This window comes from Patagioenas fasciata, chromosome 1 (genome assembly GCF_037038585.1).
Source record: "Patagioenas fasciata isolate bPatFas1 chromosome 1, bPatFas1.hap1, whole genome shotgun sequence".
Taxonomy (NCBI): Eukaryota; Metazoa; Chordata; class Aves; order Columbiformes; family Columbidae; genus Patagioenas; species Patagioenas fasciata.
Window position 1 is genome coordinate 63,932,390 of NC_092520.1, and position 24,303 is coordinate 63,956,692.

General features: G+C 40.9%; 1 protein-coding gene across 6 annotated transcripts in view; it reads left to right on the forward strand.

The window, feature by feature from the left end:
- The first annotated feature begins 260 nt into the window (after positions 1-260).
- The window catches only part of ATP11A (ATPase phospholipid transporting 11A), a 131,027-nt gene continuing 106,984 nt past the window's right edge, over positions 261-24,303 (forward strand). For 5 of the 6 annotated variants that reach the window (XM_071807548.1, XM_065829629.2, XM_065829630.2 and 2 more), the window contains exon 1: positions 262-751. In XM_071807548.1, the coding sequence (XP_071663649.1) occupies positions 713-751 (39 nt within the window). In that variant the 5' untranslated portion in view covers positions 262-712. Of the gene's footprint in view, positions 752-24,303 lie in introns of all 6 variants that reach the window. The other variant, XM_071807556.1, reaches the window with a different exon arrangement.

The following is a 24,303-nucleotide window of genomic DNA, read 5'->3' on the forward strand; positions in this document are numbered from 1 at the left end:
CAGGATGCGTGGGGGAGGAGAAAGGAAGTTTTCTAAAGGCCTTTTCTCCTCTCGACAGGGTTTGTGCCCCCACCGCGCTCACCCCCAGGGCAGCCACCGGCGCGGCAGACCCCCAGCCGGGGAGCCGTTCGCAGCAGTGGGCACCAAAACAAACCGCTCCCGCAACCGCGTACGACGCGTGTGTGTCTGGTGGGGGAGGGGAAGGGGGGCGGTGTCGCGCGCATGCCCGCGCTCCCGCCCCGCGTGACGTGCGGTGCCGGGTCCGCCCGACGAGATCAAAGCGGGAGCGGCGCGAGCCGGGCAGGGGCCGGGCCGGTACTGGGCGGGGGTGGCCCCGGGGGTGGCCCCCTCCCTTCATCCCTCCCGCCGGATAAAGCCCTGGGCGGCCCGCGCGGCGCGGGAGGCGGCCGATCGGCAGCGCTTGGCGCTGGTATTCCTCTCCGGGAAAGTGTTGTGACGGCGGCGGCGACGACACCGGGGAGCATGAGGGGCAGCGGGGCGCCGCGCTGCAGCAGCGGTGGCGGCGGCGGCGAGCACATGGCATAGCCGGGGGGACGCCGGCGAGAGCCCGACCGGGGCAATCAGCGGTTTGGCGGGGCGAGCGCGGCTCCCTGCATGTGGGGAGTGAGGCGAGCCAGGGAGCGCAGCGGCATCGGCGAGCACCCGGCGGCGCGGTCCTGAGTGCCCGGGCAACGGCGGCCGCCCGCCCGCCATGGATTGCAGCCTCCTCCGGACCCTCGTGAGCCGATACGTGAGTACCGCCCGCTGGGCTCGTCCCGGTGCGTCCCCGCCAGCCCCAGAGCCGCCGCCGCGGTTTCCCCTCAAAGGGCAACTCATACACCCGAGGAGTGGGAGAGTCCCCTCTGCCCTGCACCAGCAAGGGAGGCAGCGGGGCTGCAAGCAGCGGGGAGCCGGGCGAGTCTCTGCGGGAGAGCTGCACCGCGCTGAGCTCCGGGCTTGCAGGGAGCGTTCGGTCAGGAGTTCGGCGGTCCCATGACTGGCTCCGCGGCCAGGGGAGCCATGGGGACCGCCGTGCGTGGTTTTCTCTGTAAAGGCAAGATGGAGCGGTTGTTACTGGGTTCCCTGCAGCCCTCTCCCCGTCTGAGTGTCCGTCGGTCGCTAAACCTGCACGGGCTGACCTAAGTTCAGAGCACTGTAATTTACAGTGTGCTGAGATACGTAGTTACCAGGGCAGGTACAACATCTAGGTCGTGATTGGTTTGTTTTTCTTTTCTTGTTTTTATATTGTTTCAGTTAAGTTGCGGTTTGTGGAATTGTCCAGGTTGAGTACACCGACGAATGGTCGGAATAGTGCCAAGTTCTTGTAGATATACGTGGTAAGATTTGAATGCACTGAACTTGGTGCACTTTGGGGAAGGGGAGTTGATCTTGCTTGTTGGTCAGCATGTTTTCCCCCCACCCACACCGTCTGAAAGAGTGAATCAGTAGTGCATTAGGGTAGTTCCAAGTGTAGGTTGAGGTGCATCTGTGAGTGCAAAACTGGTTTCATTGAACTCTTAACAAATGTTTAGGATAATGATTTTAGTAAATCGGTGTAGTGGTCCCAGTAAGTATGGGGTTATACAATACAGGGTTTGGGGACCACTAATACCAGGAAACTGCAGATTTCTCTTTTTGGGTGTAGAAGAAATTTTAAAAAAGATGGGAAGTAATAATTCAGATTTTTGAATACATATAGCTTTTCTTTCCATGCAGAAAGAACTGTAAGTGAGGAAACTTTCATGTTCTGACCAAGCAAATGTAAATAAATAACCTGTGTTTGGTGCATGTCAAGAGCTATTGCCACATAATATAGGCTGATGTATTTCTTTAAGTATTAATTAAGAAAAATAGCAGAAGTGTAAAACGACTCTGGATTTTTTTTTTTTTGTCTGTTTACAATAGGGTATTATGTGGCATGAGGAGAGAATGGAGAGGTGAGTCCTGGAGGCAGCTATGTGTATATGGTTCCTTAGAAAGTGGCCCTGAGGAAAGGAGGAGAATACTCAAAATATAATAAGGTACAAGAGAAGCCGTAGTCTCTGTGGACACGCAAATCTCAGGTGAACAGTACTGAGCTCTGTTTGGAAGCAGGCAGGATCAGTTTGGGTGTAGTGATCTGTCAGTGCTGATCTGACTGTCAGATTCTGTTAAAAATCTTGTTTGTGTGCTCACATCTGGAGCCTGTACAAATAGCACACACTTGTTGTGCACAGAGCATACTGTGGTCTCTAAATCTCTTTGGTGCAAGACTGTTGCTAGCCTCTATTTCAAAGTAGGCTTAAGCATCAAATATGAAAGAAATAGGCTTGAGAGTAACTATGGTAGTTATTGTAAAAGATGAAGATTTACATGAGAAGACAGTATGTTGAAAATAAGGCACTTGAGCTTTTAAGTTGTCGTCACACTCCTCCACTGCTGATGAGAGTAATTCAGCAGTGTAGAAGCTAAATGAAATATTATTATATCCCATGTGAGGAAGTGTTCCTATTTCCTAGATCACGCTACTTTCTTTATTGTATGTATGCCAATAGATTATGTCTAGGTAATTGGCTAGCTGTTCCAGGCTGCCTTGTATATTTTCACTTGTTGCTTCTTGTTCTTTTGCATTCCTTCAGTGTCTTAATTTTTACTCCTTTCTTACAAGGAAATATAATTTTGAAAAAAGCTACTGTAAATTTGTGTCTGTCATTTCAGTAAGGCCATTATGATCTGGCAAGCTAATTAATGCCTGTGCGTGTTGTGTTTTTTCTTTTTATAATTTTTTTATATATCTCCATGGATCAACTGTTTGTGTACAGCTACAGCAGTGAAAATGAAAATTAGTAGTGTGAATGCTGTGCCTGAAACGGACTGCTGTACATGAGTACCAGATGCGCATGTCAGCAGTATCGCTCTGTAGTTTTTCACTCAAGCTCTTTACACACTAGCTATGCCTCTCAAGTGTAGATGCGCTTTTATCTTTCCAAGCTGCTTTTTAATAAGGGAGACAAGGCACTGACACTTCTGCAGGAGAGTCAGAGAACATAGGTACATCATGTGCTTGTAGCAAAGTAAGTACAAGTTTGGGATTAGTTAAAGTCTATACAGAAGCTATTCAATGATTGAGGTCCCAGATGATGAATTCTTGTTCTCCAAGTTGTGTCCTGGATTTGTTCAGCAGCTGGTCCTTCCTGGAGCAGGCTGGTCTCTGGATTATCCCGAGAACGCCGGCTGAGGCAGGCTGGAGGTGTCGTTGAGGTAGCTGGGAGCTCTTACCAGTGGTACAGTGTGATTTTTGGGATAACAGTCACTGTGCTCTGTATTATTACTAATGGAGACTTCTAACAGGATGGTTTCAAAGAGTTCTGCATCATTTCTTTCCCTCTACTGTATGTTGTAGGACATAAAGGCATAAGTTAAATACCAGGGTTCTTGTCCTGACTGTCAAGGTCACCCCCATTCCTCTTTCCATTACTGTTGTTGCAGTCACTGTCCTGGAGCAATGCAAAGCAGCGTATATCTTCAAGGCCCTATGGAAGCTTAACGATGACTGGGGGCTGTCAATTTAAGTTGAAGTCAGTTTCCTGGTTGGCATTTTCAAATACTTCTCTGCTGTTTTACCTGTATTGAGTGTCATCTTTATATCTTCTACGCATCGGAATAGTTCGGTGATGTGGGCTTAATAAGATACATGTTTGGTGTGCTAGTCATACCGTCGTTCATATCTCTTCTCCAAGAAATGGTATAGTGTCTTAGAAGGACAGAGGCAGTGATGTCTTTTTCTTACTAAATTTTGAAATTGACGTTCTGTTGTTCTGCCTCTTTATATCCATCCTGCAGATTTTTTTGTTTGCTTTCACTTCAGCTCTTAATTCCCCTTACCATTAGGGCAGCCATGCACCATTCATAGGACCACTGGTGAAGAGTAACTTCCTGTTATACACAAAAGGTGTTCGTTTCACTGCAGTGCAGCTGACATGAAGTTCAGGGTAGTTTTCTAAATGCTTCCTGATCCTTCAAGCCAAAATATAGTAATGCAACTTTTCTTAATTGTGTCTAATATTATTCTGTCTATTTTACTGCTTCAAACTCTGAGCTATAGTAGAGGCATCTTTAAGTAATGAAATAGAAGCATCTTTTACATACAGCTTTTCCACTATGTGGAACCAGAGATCTGAATTAGCCTTCTACAATAAGACAGATAAATTTTGCCAACTGTATTGTTTAATTTGGTCTCCCAAATAATGGAAATAATGGCTATGTGGGTGTAGTATGAAAATTGCCTTCAAGGGGTATACTGTATGTCGCATATACTATTAAAATGTAACCTGTTTTTCTGGATGTTGCTTTTGCATCAGACAACATGCTCCTCTGTCTCCTCTTTGAATTGTTTGTGTGTTCCCCAGAGGATGTGTGCTACCCTGGGGAGGGCAGCCTTGCAGCCTGAGAATATGGAGTGAGTGTGTACTGTCCTGTGTCACGCAGGGCCTGCCATGTGCTCAGTAATGAGAGGTATCTTAATATTAAGCAGTACACTATGTAGAGCAAAACCAAACATACAATGATAATTAGAACTGTGTCCATACAAGATTAGCTTCTGTTTTATAGTTAGATTATTTGTGGCACTGTGTGGATATCATTAAGTGATGTCTTTTGCCCATGTAACTGCAGTTGTATTAGTTTTCTCTGGCAACATTTCTTGCTGATCTCAGGACTTCTGTAGTTCTTCCTCTGTACAGTCAGGAGATGGCTAATAATCTTAAAGCAAATCTTGATGATGTCTTACCTTTCATAAAATGAACATTTCTTTAATAAAACATATACATGTGTCTTTTGTGTATTGATGATGGCTGTTCATGGCTGAATGTGGATTTGGATATTCCTGAATATTGTGGATTTGAATATATCTGGGCAATCTGGAAAAATGTCACTCTTTAGCGTATGTTTGTTTGGACACTAAATGGTTGCTAAACATCTTTCAGCCTATGGTGACAGTCTGTTCTGTATTTGTAAGACAGCTGGCTCTCATCAGTAAATGCTTCTGCCCAGGTTGACGGCTTTGGATAGCATAATAAATATTACTGTGTCAGAGGTCTGAATTACTGGACAGTTTTGCTTGTATTATGTAGTATATTTAGAGATCCTGCCATTTTATTGCTTCTCGTCTTTCATGTTCTCCTATTACTTCAGGATTACAAAGCTGGATGTTAAGTATTTGTTGCCTGTGTAGATATCTCCGAATGTGTATAGCAGGAGATAAGGGTTGCTTTCAGAAGGAACAGTGATTTATTACAGCTCTGGCCTTTGGGAAGCTTCTGGCCTACCCATTCTGCAGATATTTCTGGAAAATCTTTTTTTGGGAGGTTGGAATAAGTGAGTTTACAGATGGATGCTTTATTTTTCACTTTTATAGAAGTGGGCAACTTCAGTCATAGTTTGAGGAGGTGATTGACTAGCCTAACCAGAAAGTTAGTTAGGGGATTTCAGCGAGTTCTCTACTAAATTTCATGGCAGCCTGTGGTCACAGGTTCAGACAATTCTGTTGTTTCTGTCTGCAGTAATAGTTCTTAAACTGTTTTCTAATTAGATTTCCTAAGTATTTTACTTGTATATGTAGTCTTAGTAGAAATAAATTAATATTGAGCTTTTTTTTTTTTCCCATTTATCTAGCTTTGATAAAGGAAAGGTTGATAACTACTTTGACTTGAAAGCTGGAGAAATTTTAAGTCTCTGTGCTCTGGAGTTACTTGTGTCTGAAAGGACAATCCACTTATCAAGCGTTTCAGATGACCTACTGTTTTTAATCTAAGTTCAGTTCATACATATGAGGGTACTCTTGCATTCTAGTTCTTGCTTTTGCTTGTAGTCCCTTAGCTTTCTCTGCACCCTTGCAGGCTGGTATGAAACTACTGATCTAGATGTTTCATAGTCAGGGTGCCTGTTAATATAAATACTGTTTTATTCCTAGCTGTCACAGTAAATCAAAAGGTTTGTGGTTTGTGTGGTTGTTCATATGGTGGTGGTGTTTGTGTTTGTGGTGAGTTTGTTGTTGTTGTTTTGTTTTTAAATTCCAGGGATATAACTTGACAAAATCTTAAGCTGTTCTAAGTGTTGTGTAAATGTGTTTATGTACTGACTCTTTGCAAACTATCCTTATTGTACAAAAAGTTGTTCTCAATAGGAGCTATGCCTGTTCTCACAGGTCAGCAACTGCTAACTTGCATTTCTGAAGTGTTTGTGTTTATCCCTGGTATGTAATACATTTTTGTGACACACTGACTTTCACAAGAGGTAACAATGTTTCCTTGAAACCTGAGATGTTTCCCGTCTTGCATATCTGCTTCGCTGTGGGTACCAGTTCTTTCTGGTGTGGAAGGTGTGACAGAGCGCGTCTAACAGCATGGATCTCTTATGAATTCCCATTTCCCCAAGCACCGTTGCTTTTTTTTGGGGGCGAAGGGAGGGGGAAGGGTGGAAGAGTCTGAATGGTGTGCTACCTGCGAACTTTTCAGCCTGTCGTTTAAAGAGACAAAGTTTGGAAGCTTTACTTGCCTCAGAAGTTAATTCTGAACATTGAGTGTGGCTGACAGGATTTGGCACTTCTGCAAATGTAAATGGCTCTTGCGTACTAGTAGTGACTCTTGTATTCGTTCTGGTTTTGTAATGTACTCTTAAGATGTTTCAGTATCATCTGAGGCTCAGAAAAAAACCCAGACGCTCTCCTGTCCCCCATCAATTATTTATTGCTGAGGGGCAATCAACATGGAGAATTGCATGGGCTTTGTTTTTCCTCTCCCTCTTGCCCATCAATTAGCTGATTTACACAAGCAAAACAAGATTTCCTTTTCTTTTGAGAATAAACAAATGAAAATAGGACATTGTGTATGTAAAACAGTTCACTTACGGGAAGCCAGAGTACATATTACAAGCTGGTTGCTATTGGCTACAAAATACTGCTCATCTGCACTCATCAGATGCTCTCTGATAGTGGAAACCATTGCTTTTGGAGCATCTAAATTGTAGAAGTATTTCAGTGACTTAAAATAGATCAAGAACTCTTAACCTTGCCATTTTTAGCATCAGAAATACTTCTCTTTTCTGAGATGAGAACTGCATGTTGCTTTTGTCTTTTGATAGCATGTTCTTGATTTTTTTTTTTTTTAATTTAAAATACAGTTCTGCTTTTATGCACTTGCTAAAGCACCACAGAGTATCAATACTGAAAGCAGGAAGCCTTTTCAAAATCATTTTTGGGAAGGAAGGAGGGCAAGGTGCAATGTGCCACACATATAGCTTTAAAGTTCCGTTCACCGTTTCTCATTAATTTCTTGTTCCTGTCATACAGCAGTAACTGAAACAAGAAAAGTGTCAGGGTGGAATGGAGTTTTCTAATAAGTCTGCTTTTTAAACCTGAAAATCTTAAAAAAACAGTAACTGACCTGACAAGAAAGACATTCCACAAATACCATAGCTGGCTACTGTTTGTGCCGTTGAGATGGGCATAATAAACTTGTTTAATCTAACTAGATTTAAATGTGACTAGAAAACAGTTGTGGTTTTTGAGGAGCTGCAACCTGATTGACAGTGAGCTATCTCCTCCATGTCATATGCAGCTGTGGCAGGAGGAGGAAACCAAGAGAAAATTGTGCCACAGAAAAGACTGAGCAGATGTTTTAGCACCTGTTATGCAACTGGATTCAACTTAACTGGGTTGTTTTTTTTTTTTTTTGAGCAAAATAGCCTGCCTCTCCTCATGTAAATCTTTTAGTCAGATTATATTTTTTTCCAAAATAATGCTGCTTATTCTACTGGTTTACCTTTACACGCAGGATAATGTAGTATTTCTATGTGTATAATTGTTAAGGGACATATCCGTTGAAGTTCATCTTGAGCTACGAGGCAGAATGACACTGGAATGCTATTACTGTCTCTGCTATAATTGTCATGGCAACAGCTGCAGGTAGACAAGACAAACCAAGGGTTCTTTTTCTATATCATAACAACCAGTTGTTGTGGTTTTTTTTTTTCTCCCCTCTCAGTAATGATTCTGAGAAGCTTGTGGCACAAACACTCTTAGTCATGAAAAGTGTTTTGTTTTGTTTTGTTTTGTTTTTTCCATTTAACTTTGATGTGAATTTTGTAAATGTTGAATGTTTGTGAGACTACATTAAAACTGTGCTCTTTCGAGGAAGAAAATTGCAGGCCAGCGTGGATTATTCTAGGAGACTGATGGGATGAGCCTGGAGAGTTTATTTGGAAGATCACAGAAGACCACAGGCTGAAAAGGCACCTAAATATCTTTGCAAACCTGGATGTTAATTTATTTGTGCATTCATCTATCCTTAGGACGAGGATGAGAGTACTACCCTGATCTTCCATAGAGAGAAGTTGTAAGGGTAGTTTAATGCTTTCAGATAAGAAAATTACTGTTTCACAGGAAGAAAACTGGATGTGGACATAAGCCTATAATGACTGTGTTTTAGTGTTTGTTTTTTCCTGTTAGTTAACAACGTTCTACATGGCTTCTCCTTCTACCTGCAATTTCCCCCTTTGTTCTTCCATCTGCATACATGCACATGCATTCACATGTGGAAGTGTGCACATGTACTTACTGAAATTGTATGCACATCATTTTGCAATGCCAAGAATTATGCCAAGATTTAGCAGGGATCCAGATGTGTATTGGTATTTAAAATAAAGGGCCGCATACTAGCTCTTTTGTCTGGTTTCTAATGTATACTGTGAAACTGTGTTCCGGGATCCTTGTTCTTACATATGTTGTCGTGGTAGTTACTACAACCATGAACACTTAAGAACTTGGAGATTTCGTAGGGACACTTTTCCATTTATTCTGCTTTTCCCTGTAGACTGATTTCCCTTTTTGAAATAGGAGATTGGTTAATTTGTTTCTTTCATTAAAGTCATCTAGATATGGGGCAGGGTGAGGGGGGAATAATTTTTCTTTTTCCTGGTGACACTGAGTAATCTCTTTGCTTCAGTCAAAAGAGGATTTCATCTAACCTATTTTAAATAGAGGATTAAGGACAATTAGGCTCTTCCTTTACTTTGACACTAAGATAGGATGTTGTGAAATCCTCTGAAATGCACATCTGCTGATGTGCAGCAAAGTTTTGCAAAATTCATGTTAATAACCCGGGTTTGTTGTTTTGTTTTTTTTTTTTTTTTTTTTTTTTGATGCTTCTAATTTACATTGTGAAGAAGACATGTAGGTGAACTGAAATGGATTTCCTGTTACCTGAACTGCATTAGCAACTTGCAGTTCATGCTTAGCATTTTACGTGGCTCTTCACCTCTTTTCAAAGTACTATTAATGAGTTGTTTGCACAAATGATCATACTGAAGTGCAAACATTAGTATCCATTATCTGTGCTTATATGACTATTTTATGCCACTCATAATGAATATAAGTGGTCTCTTTTGAATCACAGAATGTTTGGGGTTGGAAGAGACCTCTGGAGATAATCTACTCCAACCCAACTGCTAAAGCAGGTTCACCTGGAGCAGATCACACAGGAATGTGTCCAGGCAGGTTTTGAGTGTCTCCAGAGGAGATTCCACAGCCTCTCTGGGCAGCCTGTTCCAGTGCTCTTTCACCCTCAGAGTAAAGAAGTTTCTCCTCATATTCAGATAGACCCTCCTGTGCTTCAGTCTGTGCCTACTGCCCCTCATCCTATGTTGGACACCACTGAAAAGACTCTTGTGTCCTCTTGACACCCACCCTTAAAATGTTTATAAACATTAAGATCCCCTCTCAGCCTTCTCCAGGCTGAACAGGTACAGTTCTCTCAGCTTTTCCTTGTAAGAAAGTCTTCTGCTAGACTCTTTCCAGTAGTTCCTTGTCTTTCTTGAACTGGGGAGTCCAGAACTGGATGCAGTACTCCAGATGTGGCCTCACCAGGGCAGATAAGGAGGAGATGATAACCTCCCTTGACCTGCTGGTCACATTCTTCCTAATGCACCCCAGGATACCACTGGCCTTGGCTGCAAGGACACATTGCTGGTTCATGATAAACTTGTTGTCCACCAGGACTCCCAGGTCCTTCTCTGCAGGGCTGCTTTCGAGCAGATCAATCCCCAACCTGTACTGGTACATGGGGTTAATTCCTCCTTAGGTGGAGGACCCTGCACTTGCTTTTGTTGAACTTCATTAGGTTCCTCTCCACTCAACTCTCCAGCCTGTCCAGGTCTCACCGAGTGGCAGCACAGCCACCAATTTTGTATCATCAGCAAGCTTGCTGAGGGTACACTCTGTCACTTCATCCAGGTCACTGATGGACAGATTGAACAAGACTGGACCCAGTACTGACCCCTGGGAAACACTGCTAACTACAGGACTCCAACTAGACTCTGTGCTACTGATCGCAACCCTCCGAGCTCTGCCATCCAGCCAGTTCTCCATTCATCTTACTGTCTACTTATGTAAGCTCAAGAAGTACAGGTTAGATATGATGAAGTTGTGAGAGATGTTGTCAAAAACTGTGCTGAAGTCAAGGTAGACAACATCCACTGCTCTCTCCTCATCTACTGAGGAAGTCATGCAATCATAGAAGACTATCAGATTGCTCAAGCAGTGGATTTGAGGTGGATCTTAATCAGCAGTGGCATTTGATAGCTGACATTAAACTGCTGTACTTCTCAGGAGGCCATTACAAGATAAAAACATGAAAACACTACTGTTATTGCAACATGTATAGAATCATTGAGCAGAATCATAGAATAATTTTGCTTGGAAAAGATCTTTTAAGATCGAGTCTAACTGTTAATCTGACACTGTCAAGTCCACCACTAAACCATGATCCTAAAAACCTCATCTATATGTCTTTTAAACACCTCCAGGGATGGTGACTCCACCACTTCCCTGGGCAGCCTGTTCCAATGCTTGACAACCCTTTCCATGAAGAATTTTCTCCTAATACCCAATTTAAACCTCCCCTGGTGCAACTCAAGGCCATTTTCTCTCATGCTATCACTTCTTACTTGGGAGAAGAGACCAACCCCCTCCATGCTACAGCCTCCTTTCAGGTGGTTGCAGAGAGCGATAAGGTCTCCCCTCAGCCTCCTTTTCTCCAGGCTAAACAGACCCAGTTCCCTCAGCCGTTCCTTATCAGACTTGTGCTCCAGACCCCTCACCAGCTTCATTGCCCTTCTCTGAACTCACTCCAGCACCTCAGTGTCTTTCTTGTCGTGAGGGGTCCAAAACTGAACACAGAATTTGAGGTGAGGCCTCACCAGCACCAAGTACAGGGGGACGATCACTTCTCTAGTCTTGCTGGCCACACCATTTCTGATACAAGCCAGAATGCTGTTGGCATTTTTGGCCATCTGGGCACACTGATGGCTCATGTTCAGCTGGCTGTTGACTTACACCCCCAGATCCTTTTCCTCCAGGCAGCTTTCCAGCCACTCTTCCTCAAGCCTGCAGTGCTGCCTGGGGTTCTTGTGACCCAAGTGCAGGACCTGGCACTTGGCCTTGTTGAACCTCATAGAATTTGCCTCAGCCCAGTGATCTAGGTGTTCCAGATCCCTCTGTATGGCCTTTCTACCCTCCAGTAGATCAACACTCCCACCTACCTTGGTGTCACATGCCAGCTTACTGAGGGTGCACTCAATCTCCTCATCCAGATCATTGATGAAGATGCTAAATAGAACTGACTCCGATACTGAGCCCTGAGGAACGCCACTCATGACTGGCCACCAACTGGATTTAGCTCCATTCAGCACAACTCTGTCTCAATTTAATGTTTAGTATTTTTATTGTTTTGTACCAGATTTTCAACCAATTCCTGACTACTTTAAACTAAAGCAGTTCTACGGGTTCTAAATAAATTCATTCTTTCTTGTTGACTTTGAGGTCTTTGAAGGAATGTATGTCATCCTCTCTACAACAGATATATAGCCACTTAAATATATGGCTGGTCTTTAGTATGATGATGGTGGGGATGGGGGCAGGTGGGTCAAAGCTGAGATAAGAATTTTGTTTAATAACAGTCATTGAGCACAACTACAAAATTATTTCAGTTTCTAAGATTAAAAACAAAACCAAAACTAACCTACAGGTTTATCATAACTTCATCTGTGAATGCTGGAGTACAGTTAATCCCTTAAACAGTATTAACTGACTGTTTACTATTTACAGCTGTCAGGTGACCAGATGGCCTAATTTGGTTGGAGGTGGCTGTTTAGTGGCACTGGGAGGGGAGAAATGAAGGGAAAATGAAAAAAAGCTCTGGCCTCAGCCCTGAACTGCATGATCACTTTAACATAATTCATGAGTATGTTGACTTCATAATGTTGTAATTTTTTGTCTGACATAGGTGGTTAAGCTTCCATACTTAATGGCTGTAATGACATAAAAGCAATAGGAAAGCAGCACATGCTTTTGTGAAGCAGTGCACAGTGAACACAGGCAGGTATAAACACAAGTTTGTAAAGGGTAATGTGGATTGTGGTTTTGCAGCTCCTATCTCTTTCAGTCCAGGAGGTTTCAAATTTGAAAGGCTTGTGTTTTTTTTTCTTAAAGGAAGGTTCTTATACCCCTGACTTTCTTCTTAAGAAGTGAAAAGGGTACCTTGAGCATTTTTACTCTGTTAATGATATCTGCTGTAACTTGTTAAAGAGCTTTTATGTCAACATATGTATAAAATAAGGCCTTTTTTTTAATATATTAAAAAATGAAGCTAGATTTCTGCCAGGCATATAGAATTAAAATATCGGTATTATTTTGTTACTTTCCTGTATATAACAAATTATAACATATTTTAAACTGAAAATAATACTGCATTAATGCATGCATTTGCATTTTTGCATGTTAAAAATTATTACAAAAGCCAAACAAAGTTTGGTTGAGTCATGGTTCTAATAGAGTCATTGAGACAATTGCAAATACTTCGGAACCTTTCAGACTAGTGAGACTGTAGCATTGCTTTTTCTTCTTGTCCTTTCCCTCTACAGGGAGCTTCCCACCTGGTGCTGAGTGGTTTGATCAGCCCAGGAGGGGAGAAGTGTTCTTGTGACACTGCTGCTGGCCGCAGGCAGTTGCATCACATCTTCCTTAAACTGATCAAAGTTGGAATCTGGACTTCTTTTCAGTTTCTTGTAATATGTAGGAAGGACCAAAGCAGAAATGTTAAGCAGACTGATGCAGTGGCATGTAGCTCTTGTAATCTTACAGGAGCTGTCGGAAGGGACTCTGGCACTGAAGACAGGTTTGCTCTTTATTTTCCCTTCTGTTTCAAATGTGCTGTTGGCTTACTGAAGGAGACATCTGTTTTACTTCATTCTCTGAGTGACACACCATTGGGCAATATGTGGGTAGATTCCTAAAAAGGTAACCGTTGCTCTGGGTTTGAAGCTGAAATGGGTGAAAAAGCAGCAAGTTTTCACTGTGAGGGAAAGAGTGCAGCCAAGTGTTGTGGTTCTAGATGGTGGTTCTGGCTGGGATGCAGTGACATCCCAGGGCGATGACTGATGAGTCAGGGCTGATGTGACACGTTGCTGACAGCCATGGAACACTGACTTGTTTTGTAGGTAGTATCTGGCATCAGAAAAGGAGTAATTGGGAGAGGAGTGGAAGTTAACACTTTATATAAATGTTGAGAAGCCGTTTATGAAATGAGGAGAAGCATGTGGAGAACTACATACTGGAGGGAATGTTACTTAAAACCAAACAAACTAACCAGGAAATAATTCCAGCCTTTCTTCCCCAGACTAACCATGTGATGTGCACTCTCTTGGAGCGCTTGCATGTCATGTGGCTCGAACTTCCCAAAGTTCTAAGTGCAATCAAAGCATAATGACTTGAGGGAAAATGGAACAGCTATTTTATGCTTAGCATTTCCTCCCATATGTATATTAGAACATGTTCTATTGCAGTAAGGATGCTAGCAAGAGCAGGAATCCTTTGTTAAGCTTGTGAAAGCCTATAGCACCTTTAACCCTTTCTGAGGCAACTTTGGGAGACTTATAAAGGGAGGTTTCTTTGGTTTAGTGTGAAGACCAGTGTCACATGCTTAAAAAAACCAAGGTTTTCCCTGCATGAAGACAAGGTGTTCGTGATCTGTTTCACTAAGTAAATTTGGAATTAATTAGTTCTGAAAATTATGATTTAAACTTGGTATTTCTGAAACAGGCAGCAAAACATTTGTTAATGTCAGACTAGTCTGAAAATGCTCATGCTTAATTTTTAACTCTTTCCATAAAACGTGACCAGATGATCTGGAGAGATCCCTTCTAACCTGCATTATTCTGATTCTAAAATAAGAACTGTTGACTTTTGCTTAATGTTAATTTAAAGGAGAAAATACTCCTTTGCCATTTTTGCAGCCATCTTGGTTTTAATCTCTGAGCAGATGGTAATAATAAGACATCCTAGTTTAAAGGAGGCTCTGTGGTTAAAGCTGCATAACATCTTAAAGTGATAAACTACAGATTCCATAGGTTGTTATTCTGATCAGTAATTATACTACTTGATGGTTTTGTTCATTCATGCTTTAAGATTGCTATAATAGAGGTTCACAGCAACTTCCCTGTGTACATCTGCTCAGTAAAGTCTACTGTAGGAGGAGCTGAGGCTTTAATATAATATCTGTGGACCTCACCAGGTTAAATTATTTCTCCTGGCTCCTGTTGTTCTAGTTAAAGAGAAGTTATTGCAGTCAGCCTATACTCAGTTATTGTCATCACTCCCTACTGGCTTTAATTGCTCAAAAACTAAAAACAAAAACAAAACAAAACCAACCAACCACCACCACCACCAAAAAAAAAAAAAAAAACCAAACCAAAAAACGAACAAAGTCCCAAAACAACAACAAAAACCAAAACCAACCAACCAAACCAACCAACCCCAACTCAAACTACCGAGTAGTGTGTTAAGCTTAACTGAGTCATGTTCCTTAACTCAGATATGAATGATATCTGAGGAAGCTCTAACCTTTTTGAAAGAGGATGGTAGTGAGTAGCTTGATGGGTAGGGAGCTATGAGTGGGGAACTCTTCTCCTGGAACATAAAAAGGCTGCATGTCTATAACTTAATTTGGGAGCTGCTGTGACCTGAGAGACTGGAAGAGAAAAGCCACTAGTCTATAATTAGTAACAAAAAGTGTGAAAATGCTTGTGCCCTTGAGACTTAAGACAGCCTGTCTCAGCTTTCATGAGAAGATAGCTGTGTCACCCTGGAGCACTGACTGGGTGTATGTGCTTTGAGAAGTTATTCTGTAGCTGCATTTAGGTGTTGAAACTACATGTGTGTTCAGTTTGGGGAGTGTGGGATTGAGAGAAGATAGAAAATAGCATCAACTCTGGATATCTGTATAAACATTTTTTCAATGCCATTACCATAAACAAAATATTGGATCACAATAATGGGCTGTAAGCTGTTCTTAAAGGACTTCTTACGGGGTTAAGAGCTGACGAGTTACGGAAAGGTTCTTGGGCCTAAAGTAAAAGGTGGTGAAGATTATTTGACTGTTTAGAAGGAAAGTATGGAAGTAAATCCCTCTTCATCTCAGTGTACCTGACTTATGTTTTCGTAAAATAGTTTGGGGCATGTCAATGTAATGGATTTATAGCTCTGTTTTAAAATAGCAAAGAGAGAAGGAAGGTGAAGGAGTATTCCATAGAAGAGAGGGAGTCCTTGGCTGAAAGAGAAGCTTGAGCACTTGATGTCAAGTGCTTGCAGTTGTGTTGTAATGTGTCCTTATGTGGTTTCTGAGCTGGTGGCTGAGGGAGAGCAAGCTGTAAATATTTCTCCATTCTCCACTTATGTGGTCAATTGGAGCTTGCTGAAACTTTTATTTAGAACTTGACCACTGAATTGGCAAATTAGGCCAGCTTTCCTGCTTGTATTGGACTTTGCTCCTAAAAAGGCAAAGTGAATCTATAGGCTTAAGTGGTTTAAATTGTGGAATGCATTCTTAAAAGATGCAGGTTCTAGAAGAGGATCTGGAAGCTTTGACAGAGTATCCAGGAGGAAGATCTTTCTTCATCTTGTTGAAGAAGACTTTTGAGGGATTAATGGTACTCCTTCCTTACTGGGATCAGCCTTTTCATCCATTTACATAAAACCACTGAGCTATTGCTGTTTACTAAAAAATGTTTATTTTCATTAACAAGTGTATTCAAACATCTGGTCTCACCTTGTACAGTTAATAGATATGCAGTCTGTTTGCAGTGGCCCTTTGAAACACTGGAGACATTTCTGAAAATGCTCGAATTCTGAGCCTGCGCTCTAGCTAAAATTGTATCAAAAAGTATGCAGCCCGTGTTGTTCCACAGTTATCCTCCTTGACCCTCTATTCTTACGCCAGTGAGGTTTCTTTGTGGTTTTTTCTTGTTTCTTGTCTGTCTTCTCATGCATCCCTTTTGAGAAGTTTTAGGAAACAGCATAGTGAACTCCAAATGAGTTCTCCTAGCCTGCCAGAGAGATTGCCTCCCTCTTTCCCAGCAGTCTGATCTGGGTCATCTGATCCCCAGCTGAGCCAAATCAGCTGTTGCTGTGTGTACTGGAGGGATAAATTGACCCTCACTTTGAAGATCCAACCGCCTTTGCTTGGAAAACTACAGCAAACAAAACATGCTTTTGTTATCTCTCTCAGACTGAGCTGAAGCATATGATTGAAAGGATTATGCCATACTAGGTTACTAAATATACTTTTGCGTGGCTCTCTTATGCTAAAAAGAAAAACACGATAGCCATCTCCAGTAGCAATGGGAGTACCTTCTCTTGGTAGACGTCAGTGCCAAAACATTATTTTAGTACCTTCTCAGGTCATTAGTACAGAAAACAGTGCAGCTCTCTTGGCAGGCTCTGCCAGGAGGAAGGGCAGTTTCCAATTTGATGGGCCTCTGTCTGCTGCATTTGAAAGTGGCAATTCAGACTGGCTGTGAAGGAGGCTTGAAAGCTGGTGCTGAGCACAGTAGCGATTAGCTTACAGTAGTTCAGAGCTACTTCAGTCTTTACAGTGGAGAAATGGCTGTGTGCTCACCCTTTGCTCTCAGAGAAATGGATTGCAGAATGGTCAATGTTGCAGCCTGGTTGCTTGTTGCTACGAAAGGGGTTAGAAAATCAAGGCATCTTTTGAGATAGGTGCCTTGCTGTCCTGAGACTGAAGGCCTTGAAACTTTGGTCTGGCCAGCTAGCTAGAAAGCAAGCTTTGTACCTGGGAGAATCACCTGAAAACATTCCCAGCCAGCATTATTTTGGTCTTGTCCATGTCTGTTGTGGAAGATTTTTGTTTATCTAGATAACTATCTGATGCTCAGGCTGGGAAGTTTTTGTGAGGCCACTGGATGCTACTCTTCACTTCAAGCAAAGCTTCAAATCTGGTAGCTCGTTGTCACAGGCACATGGTTTGCAGGAGATTGTGATACTTAATATTGTCTTCTAACAGTTTCGTAGAGAGAGCCAGTGGCTAAGGGAAGCATGTTCCTTTGGCCTCTTACTGGAGAGTCACTTGGAACAGTCATTACATTACGGTGTGTGCTGAGTCCTGCCAGAAATCAGCAGTTGTGGTGGCTATTGCTGCAGTGCAAGCTGTTGGCAGCCGTGCTTTCAAATCTGAAAGTTGTAATGCGATTGCTAAGTCTTGTAGCTGTGCTGTGTGCCTGTTGCTTTGAGATACAGTTGTATGACTGCTGTCAGGACAACTATGTAAAAGCTTGGTGAAACACACTAAACCAATATATTTAATGTAGTGTTGAAGCTTTCCTTTGCTGACAGGGAATGGGCTACTGAACATAATAGGCCCCTGCATTCTGTGTCATCTTATGGGTTATCTTGTGGATGTTACACTCCTGGTTAGATTTGTTAGGTTTGCTTTTCTGAAGGTAGAAATGTTGCTGGCAGAGGGGGATAGATATACTTCTATTGCATACTGGAAGTTGGTAAACACTTGTGACCCAAGTTTATAACATACGCTGATGGAAAGCTGCATGGGGAAACATGTTAATTGTCTTTTTGCATCACTAAAAATGTTTTTACTTGATGCGTGTTGACCTTAAAGCAAAGGGTTAAGTTGTCTTGTGTGACTGCTTTTTGTCCTGGAAAGAATCAGCAGTGAAAGTTAGGCTGTCAGCTCTATTTGCATTTCCCAGCTATTGTCTGCTTGCCAGCATCTTTTAAATGTTTTAGATGTAGCTTTTGTATTTTTCTAATGCATAACATTTGTATGCAGTGTTTCTTGTGATGATGCCAGAACAGCCATATAGTAAATATTTAATAAGAGTAGTAAAGATTTCTTGTTCTCAACAGGCTGAAGTCCTGATCTAAAGGAAATGAAATTGCCATTTTAAATTATTTATGACATGCTGCATATGATGTGGGTTTTTTTTCGGTTTATGATACATAGATGGCAGGAGCAATGGTCTCAGTTTAGTTAAGATAAAAATGGTGTAGGTGGGTTTTAAGCGTGATAAAAATCTAAGTAATCCCACTTTTATGGCTGAGGGTGATATACATTCATCCGAGGTGGTAGCTGCAGTGCAAGCTGGATGTTGGAAATTCTTTTGTTGCTCCATGTTAGGAGAGCTTGCTTTGTAATCCTTTTTCTGAAAAGCATGAATTGTTTGCTTTAAAGTCTTCTTTCTAAATTTATTTTTTTTACGATGGTAGACATGGCTATCAACTCTCATGGGAACATGAATTTCACTTGCAATTTACTATTATTTGAAGATGACAGTGATTATTGATATAGCTACAACTTCAGTGGAAGGGGAAAACGTGAAGCAGATGTGGTTCATGCTTTGAGTCAACAACTGAACATGTGAAAAATACTCTTTCCTCTTTGTTTGAATGCAAAAGGAAAGTATGCAGACTGGTTAAGAGTAGGGAAGGAGTAAACAGAAACAGTGAGGTATACAAGGTAAAAGAGACTGAAGTTGTTACAGAAGAAAAAAAGAAGTTGGTGTACTCCTCTATGCTGGGACATGAAGCTTGAAGTGCAAGCCCTTGGATGTTTGGTTGAGAAACCACATACTTCACCCCTCTCCCCTTCTTCACTATTACTGTTCCATTTTTGTTGCTTGGAATGAAAAGGGATAAAACTGAGGAGAAAAGTGAAGACTTCTGAAGAAGTTACAAGCTTACTTACTCCTCACAACAAGAGCCAGCCATTTGAGGAGGTATCTGTCTGTCTTCTGAGAATGTGCTTCCTTCTTACCATTTTCATAGTATGTGGGGTTTGTGCGTGTTTTTGTTTTTCCCCGCAGAACCACAGCTGTCTTCAGGGATAATAAATCTTTATTTCAAAACTGAGTCTATGCTAGTGATGGGAAATACATACTGTGATGGCCTTTACCTAGCTCACTGTAGGCTTTTAACTGCAGTCCTGGTCTGGTGAGAAGCCACTGTAGTTTTTAGAGCATTAAAAAAGAGAATGAGCAAGATTGCCTGGCAAACAGGTGAGGATCGTGCCTGAGAGGAATAATCATTTTTTTAAATGAAAAACTCAAACTTACTTTCATGCCCCAACACTACAGTTTATTTTTGATGTTGAGATTCACTTTTATCTACTAGTATTAGTTTTCTTTCTTGCTTATTGTACTCCAAACAACAATAAGTTGCAATTTATAAGTTTGAGTGTATCTGGAGCGAAAGCACATTATTCTCTTTAAAAATACATTAATATGTCCAGCAACTTTTAACATAAATTATCCAAATTCACTTTTTTGTAAATGGGGAAAGCCAGATCCGAAGTACACCCATGGAAGGTTAAGCTCCATAAAAATGTAATTCCTCCTTTATGTTGTGTCTCAGTGGGGCTGCAGTACTGTCTTCCTCTGTTTTCCTTTACAAGAAACCTATTGTAAAGCCATTAGACTGTGTGTGTATATCTGGCTGTCCATTTTCCACTTCTGTAGAATTTAGCTGAGCAGTTGAAAGCACAGACATTATATTACTCTTCAAGTAATACCACCTCTGAAAATGCTGATAGTGACTCTGTTTTATGAGCCTGCTGTATTTCTATTTTGGGTAAGACAGGAAGATAAAATTATTGCTACTGAGTGTGGCTGTGTTTTGGGGTTTTTTTTTGTGCATTTCAGAGTATAATCTTGTCTCAATAAATACATGAGTACTATGAATTTTGTTACAACAACATTAAAAAGGTTTTAATTATTTCTTTTTTAAATTGGTCATTAGGTTTGACTTATATCTACTGTGGTTTGCTTCAAAATGTGTTGAAGTATATTCAAGTGGTGGATGTTATTAGATGTAAGAAATAGGATGAAAGTGAGTTCACCTTTTTCATGATGATAATATTTCAACAGAAGAGGTATGAAAGCAACTTTTGCCAGTGGTATGAAATCTTTCTGCCAACTGTTTCTGATGTCCCCCTGGGGACAGAAATAGAGCCTGCTAGTTAACCTTCCAACAGCTGTTGTGCGTGCTGTATCTTTAGTGAAAGACATGATAGCAGATGTGTGCACGTTAATATTGCTGGGCATGGAAAAAGTTAGAGGACTTTTGTGTTCTGAAACATCCCATGGAATAAACTTGACAATTTAAGCTGTTTCTTTTGGGGGGAATAACTGTATACTGTGTGTTTCTGTATGTGTATACACACATACACATGTAAAACTATTTTTGTGGAAACAAACTGTGTGCTGTAGATACCAAGAATATAGATGTTCAGAGGATGAAATATGAAGTGAGATGTGTCACTGCAAGTCTCCATATTCCTTCTTTGAGTAGCCCTTCCCATCTCACTTATTTGAATACACCAATTCTTGTGTTTCTGAAATGATCTGTCCTTCTGCCAACAAAATGTGTTTAGTGGTGTGTGTGTGTGTGTTTTGTTTTGTGTTTATTTGTTTGTTTGTTTTTTTAATGCTGCCTCACATGTCTACTGCAGAAAAAGCAAATGTTGTGACAAAACAAACAGCCAGTTTCTGACTTGTGCTTGGTTGAATCCACACTTGGGTTTTCCTGCCCCCGTGTCTGAGCTTCTGAGAAACCCGTTTCTTTCCTGGGTTTCATGCTTAAGAGCCTTTTAGAAGCAGATGTTTGCACTTCTCTGCTTTCCTTTACTGTCTGTATTTTGAGACCTCCTCCTAGAAGTTATTTTAGCGTGCTCTGCTATTAGTTTGCTCTTTTGTAGGAAGGCTCATTATTTTCTCCAGGTTGGAGGGAAATCCTGTATCTTATGTAGAAGCCTTCCTGTCCAGGGCTGCCTTCAAAGCCTGTTTACCACTCCCAAAGCTAACCACAGGGTTGATCTGACTTCAGCTCTTAACTGGTGTGTACTCTTTGTAAAGTTCTGAGTTTTAACCTTGAGTATATCTGTGCTCCTTTGAAGTGCTAGAATGGGGTTGCTTATAGGGAATGGAGTGTTAAAATTGTCTCTTAAGATTGAGCCAAACATAAATTCCAGCAGTTTTACTCTGTTTATATGCAGAGTAACTACAGAATATGCTCCTTTTTCTTTTTTTTTGGTAAGGAGACTGGTGTAAGAAAGGAACACTAAAATACTGTTTTTGCTGTGTTTAACTCCTTGAAATAAGGAGAGAGAAAAATAAGAAGGGAAATCTAAAATAAGGGAAAATTACTAGCTTAGAATTACTGTTACATTAACATCTTGTGAATACATTTAACTTTCCATTTAGATGTAGCTTTATTCAGCATGACTGTAGATAAGGGCAGCAGCAAACAATCATTGAAGCTTAAAGAACATTTTAAAAATAAGTGCCAAGGCCTCATATTTGTTCTGAAACTGTTTATTTTCACAGAATACTGTTTGTCTTGTTCATGTGTTGTTATTTGGTTTTCTTTCTTTTTTTTTTTTTTGGGGGGGGGGGAGGTTTTGTTTGTTTGTTTGATGTTTGTTTGTTTTTAATTATTTTTTTTTCTGATTAAAAAGACATCCTAGAGAAGGGGTGATGATGCAGATTCTTCTAAAACGGTTAATGAGTTGCAAACTATGCTTTTAGTAGACAGACACACCAGAAACAGGTTGTCCATTAAGCAAGTACATTTCTTGTAGATGGTCTTAATACTCTTGAGTATTTTTGATTGATAAGTTGCAGGTGCATACAGACTTCTGTGTTGTCCTTGAACTCTCTCCATGCTTTCGGTGGTCTAATGTGGCCGTGGGTCATGCACTTTTTCAATTCTGAAAAATAATTCTCATGGAAAAGTGATAGGCAGGTGAAGAGCTGCAATTTGGTGTGGAGAAGGGGGCAGAAAGTGAAACTTTGGAAATTATATAAGCCACTCGGTTGTTTATCGGAGCATACCATGTTGTGGACTGGGGCTTTAATTTCGTACTTCAATTATTTAAAACCTTTGAAGAATTAAGCACTTGTCAGTGTTAATCAGTTTAAATGTAAACTTAAAAATTAAACTCAAGAGAATGCTTAGAACCCAGTTCCACAGGTTGGTTGTTAGGACACCTATGGAGAGATGCTCTGCCCTGCATGAAGACAATTTCTGATATCTAGGAATCTGGAAGGTATCAGGAGTCAGGAGGTGTGAGAAATTAAGAGACATCTTGTTTTTCTGGTGGTTTCTGCAGAAGTCCCTGAAGGCTTCTATTGCAGCACAGCTTGTTTGAAATATACCTCCCCGATGGATACACTGTAAATTATGTTTTTTTCTCTCGATTAGCAGTATTACTGTGTACCACAGTGCTAACATTAGACTCATCTACTACAGAGATATTGATAAAAGCCTAATCAGTAGAAGCAACTGCTTAGATAGTAATGGCTCTTTCCTACAGTACCATATTTGTAACATTGATGACCTAGAGTAATGTGACTATTGGTCTGATATTGCTGCAATAGAGGTGGAAATAAAGGAAGAAGGTGTTGCCTCCACGAAGAATTAGAAAATATTTTCTAAAATCAGTTTAATCAATTTAATCAATTTCCTTCTCTTTGTATTTTCTGAATCTGGTGTTATTGCATACTACCATGCCATTTAGTAAAAGGTAAATTCACTCAAGTATGGTTAAGTAAATTGTTTGAACTTGGAATGAAGCCTCATTAATTTTCTTGGCAGTTACTGTCTTTTATTAAGTATTACACTTTTCAAAAAGTCGTGGTATTGTGATGGTACATATAGACATTACCCTACTTCTGTGTATTAATAAAGGAAAAAAATCCCTTTTTACTGTAGAGGTATTTCAGGATGTGCCTCTGATATAATCTCTGCTCCTTGTATGTGCATGTTGGAAGCCTTTATGCTGTAATGCATCCTGTATGCTGCTGTTATGCATTGTGGAGAAGTAACTTCATTCTCTCCATTACTAGCACAGCTTTCTGATGTCTTATGGCCTTCCCTTTCTGTGTTCCCCAGCAGTAATACTGTCTGTGGAGCATTCTTTTTACTAATTAGTATTACACACCCTCTGAATCTGCTTCCAGGAAAAAGTGTTGCTCTCATTTCTCCAGTCATCAGGCTTGTCACTGAGAAAGTTGCGTGTGACAAGTGTCAGTGGCAAGTTCATATGTTCATTGACATTTTTGCTTTAGTATCTGAATTGTTCTTGATTTTTTTTCAGGACAAGTCTAAGCCACCAAAAATGAATGAAGGGCACTCAGTTGCATCTGGCATGCAGTTCATAGTTCTCCAGAACAAGTTTGTCCTGGTTTAAGCCCTGAAGCGTAAATGGCAAAAGCAAAGACTGAGTTATCACATCAGGTCATCTGAGCATACTAAAGCCGAAAGATAAACTGCAACTCGTACATTCTCAAGACAACCTAGTGAATAGGATGACTAAAAGAACAAACTGTTAGATATCTAGTTTGCAATTATGAAGTAAGAAGTTTTGTTATAAAACAAGATTATTAAGCTTCTTCAGTTTAGTACTCTTGTGTCACACTTTGTGGACTGAATTGTAAGAAGGTAGCTATTCATGTACCTGGTTCTTAGGAGGATAAGCCATCTCATATAGAACTGCTGTCAGAAGAGTTAAAACTTTTTAGAAACAAAGAAACAGAAAAAACCCTCAAATAACTATCCAGTATGTAACTCATTTAATACATTCAAGAATTCTGGTAATTTTGGCTTTGGGAGATTAGTTAGGTTGGTACTGGGCTTGCAGGGATTAACAAGGACATGCTTGTGAATTGCTGTCGTTGTTTCCAGCTCTGGTTGAACGGGACAAGTTTATTTCACATGCAATGCAGAAGCCACGTTCTAGACAGGATAAGCAGCTTAGCCAGGGTCCCTCAAACCTACATGCAACAGTGAAAACTAGAATTTGCTTAGTGAATGCCCTCAATAGACTGGGCTTTCTAATAAAAAAGGTCTACTAAAATGGAGGTTTTAATCTTTGGGCAACAGCACTTGATCTGTCCATTGACAGA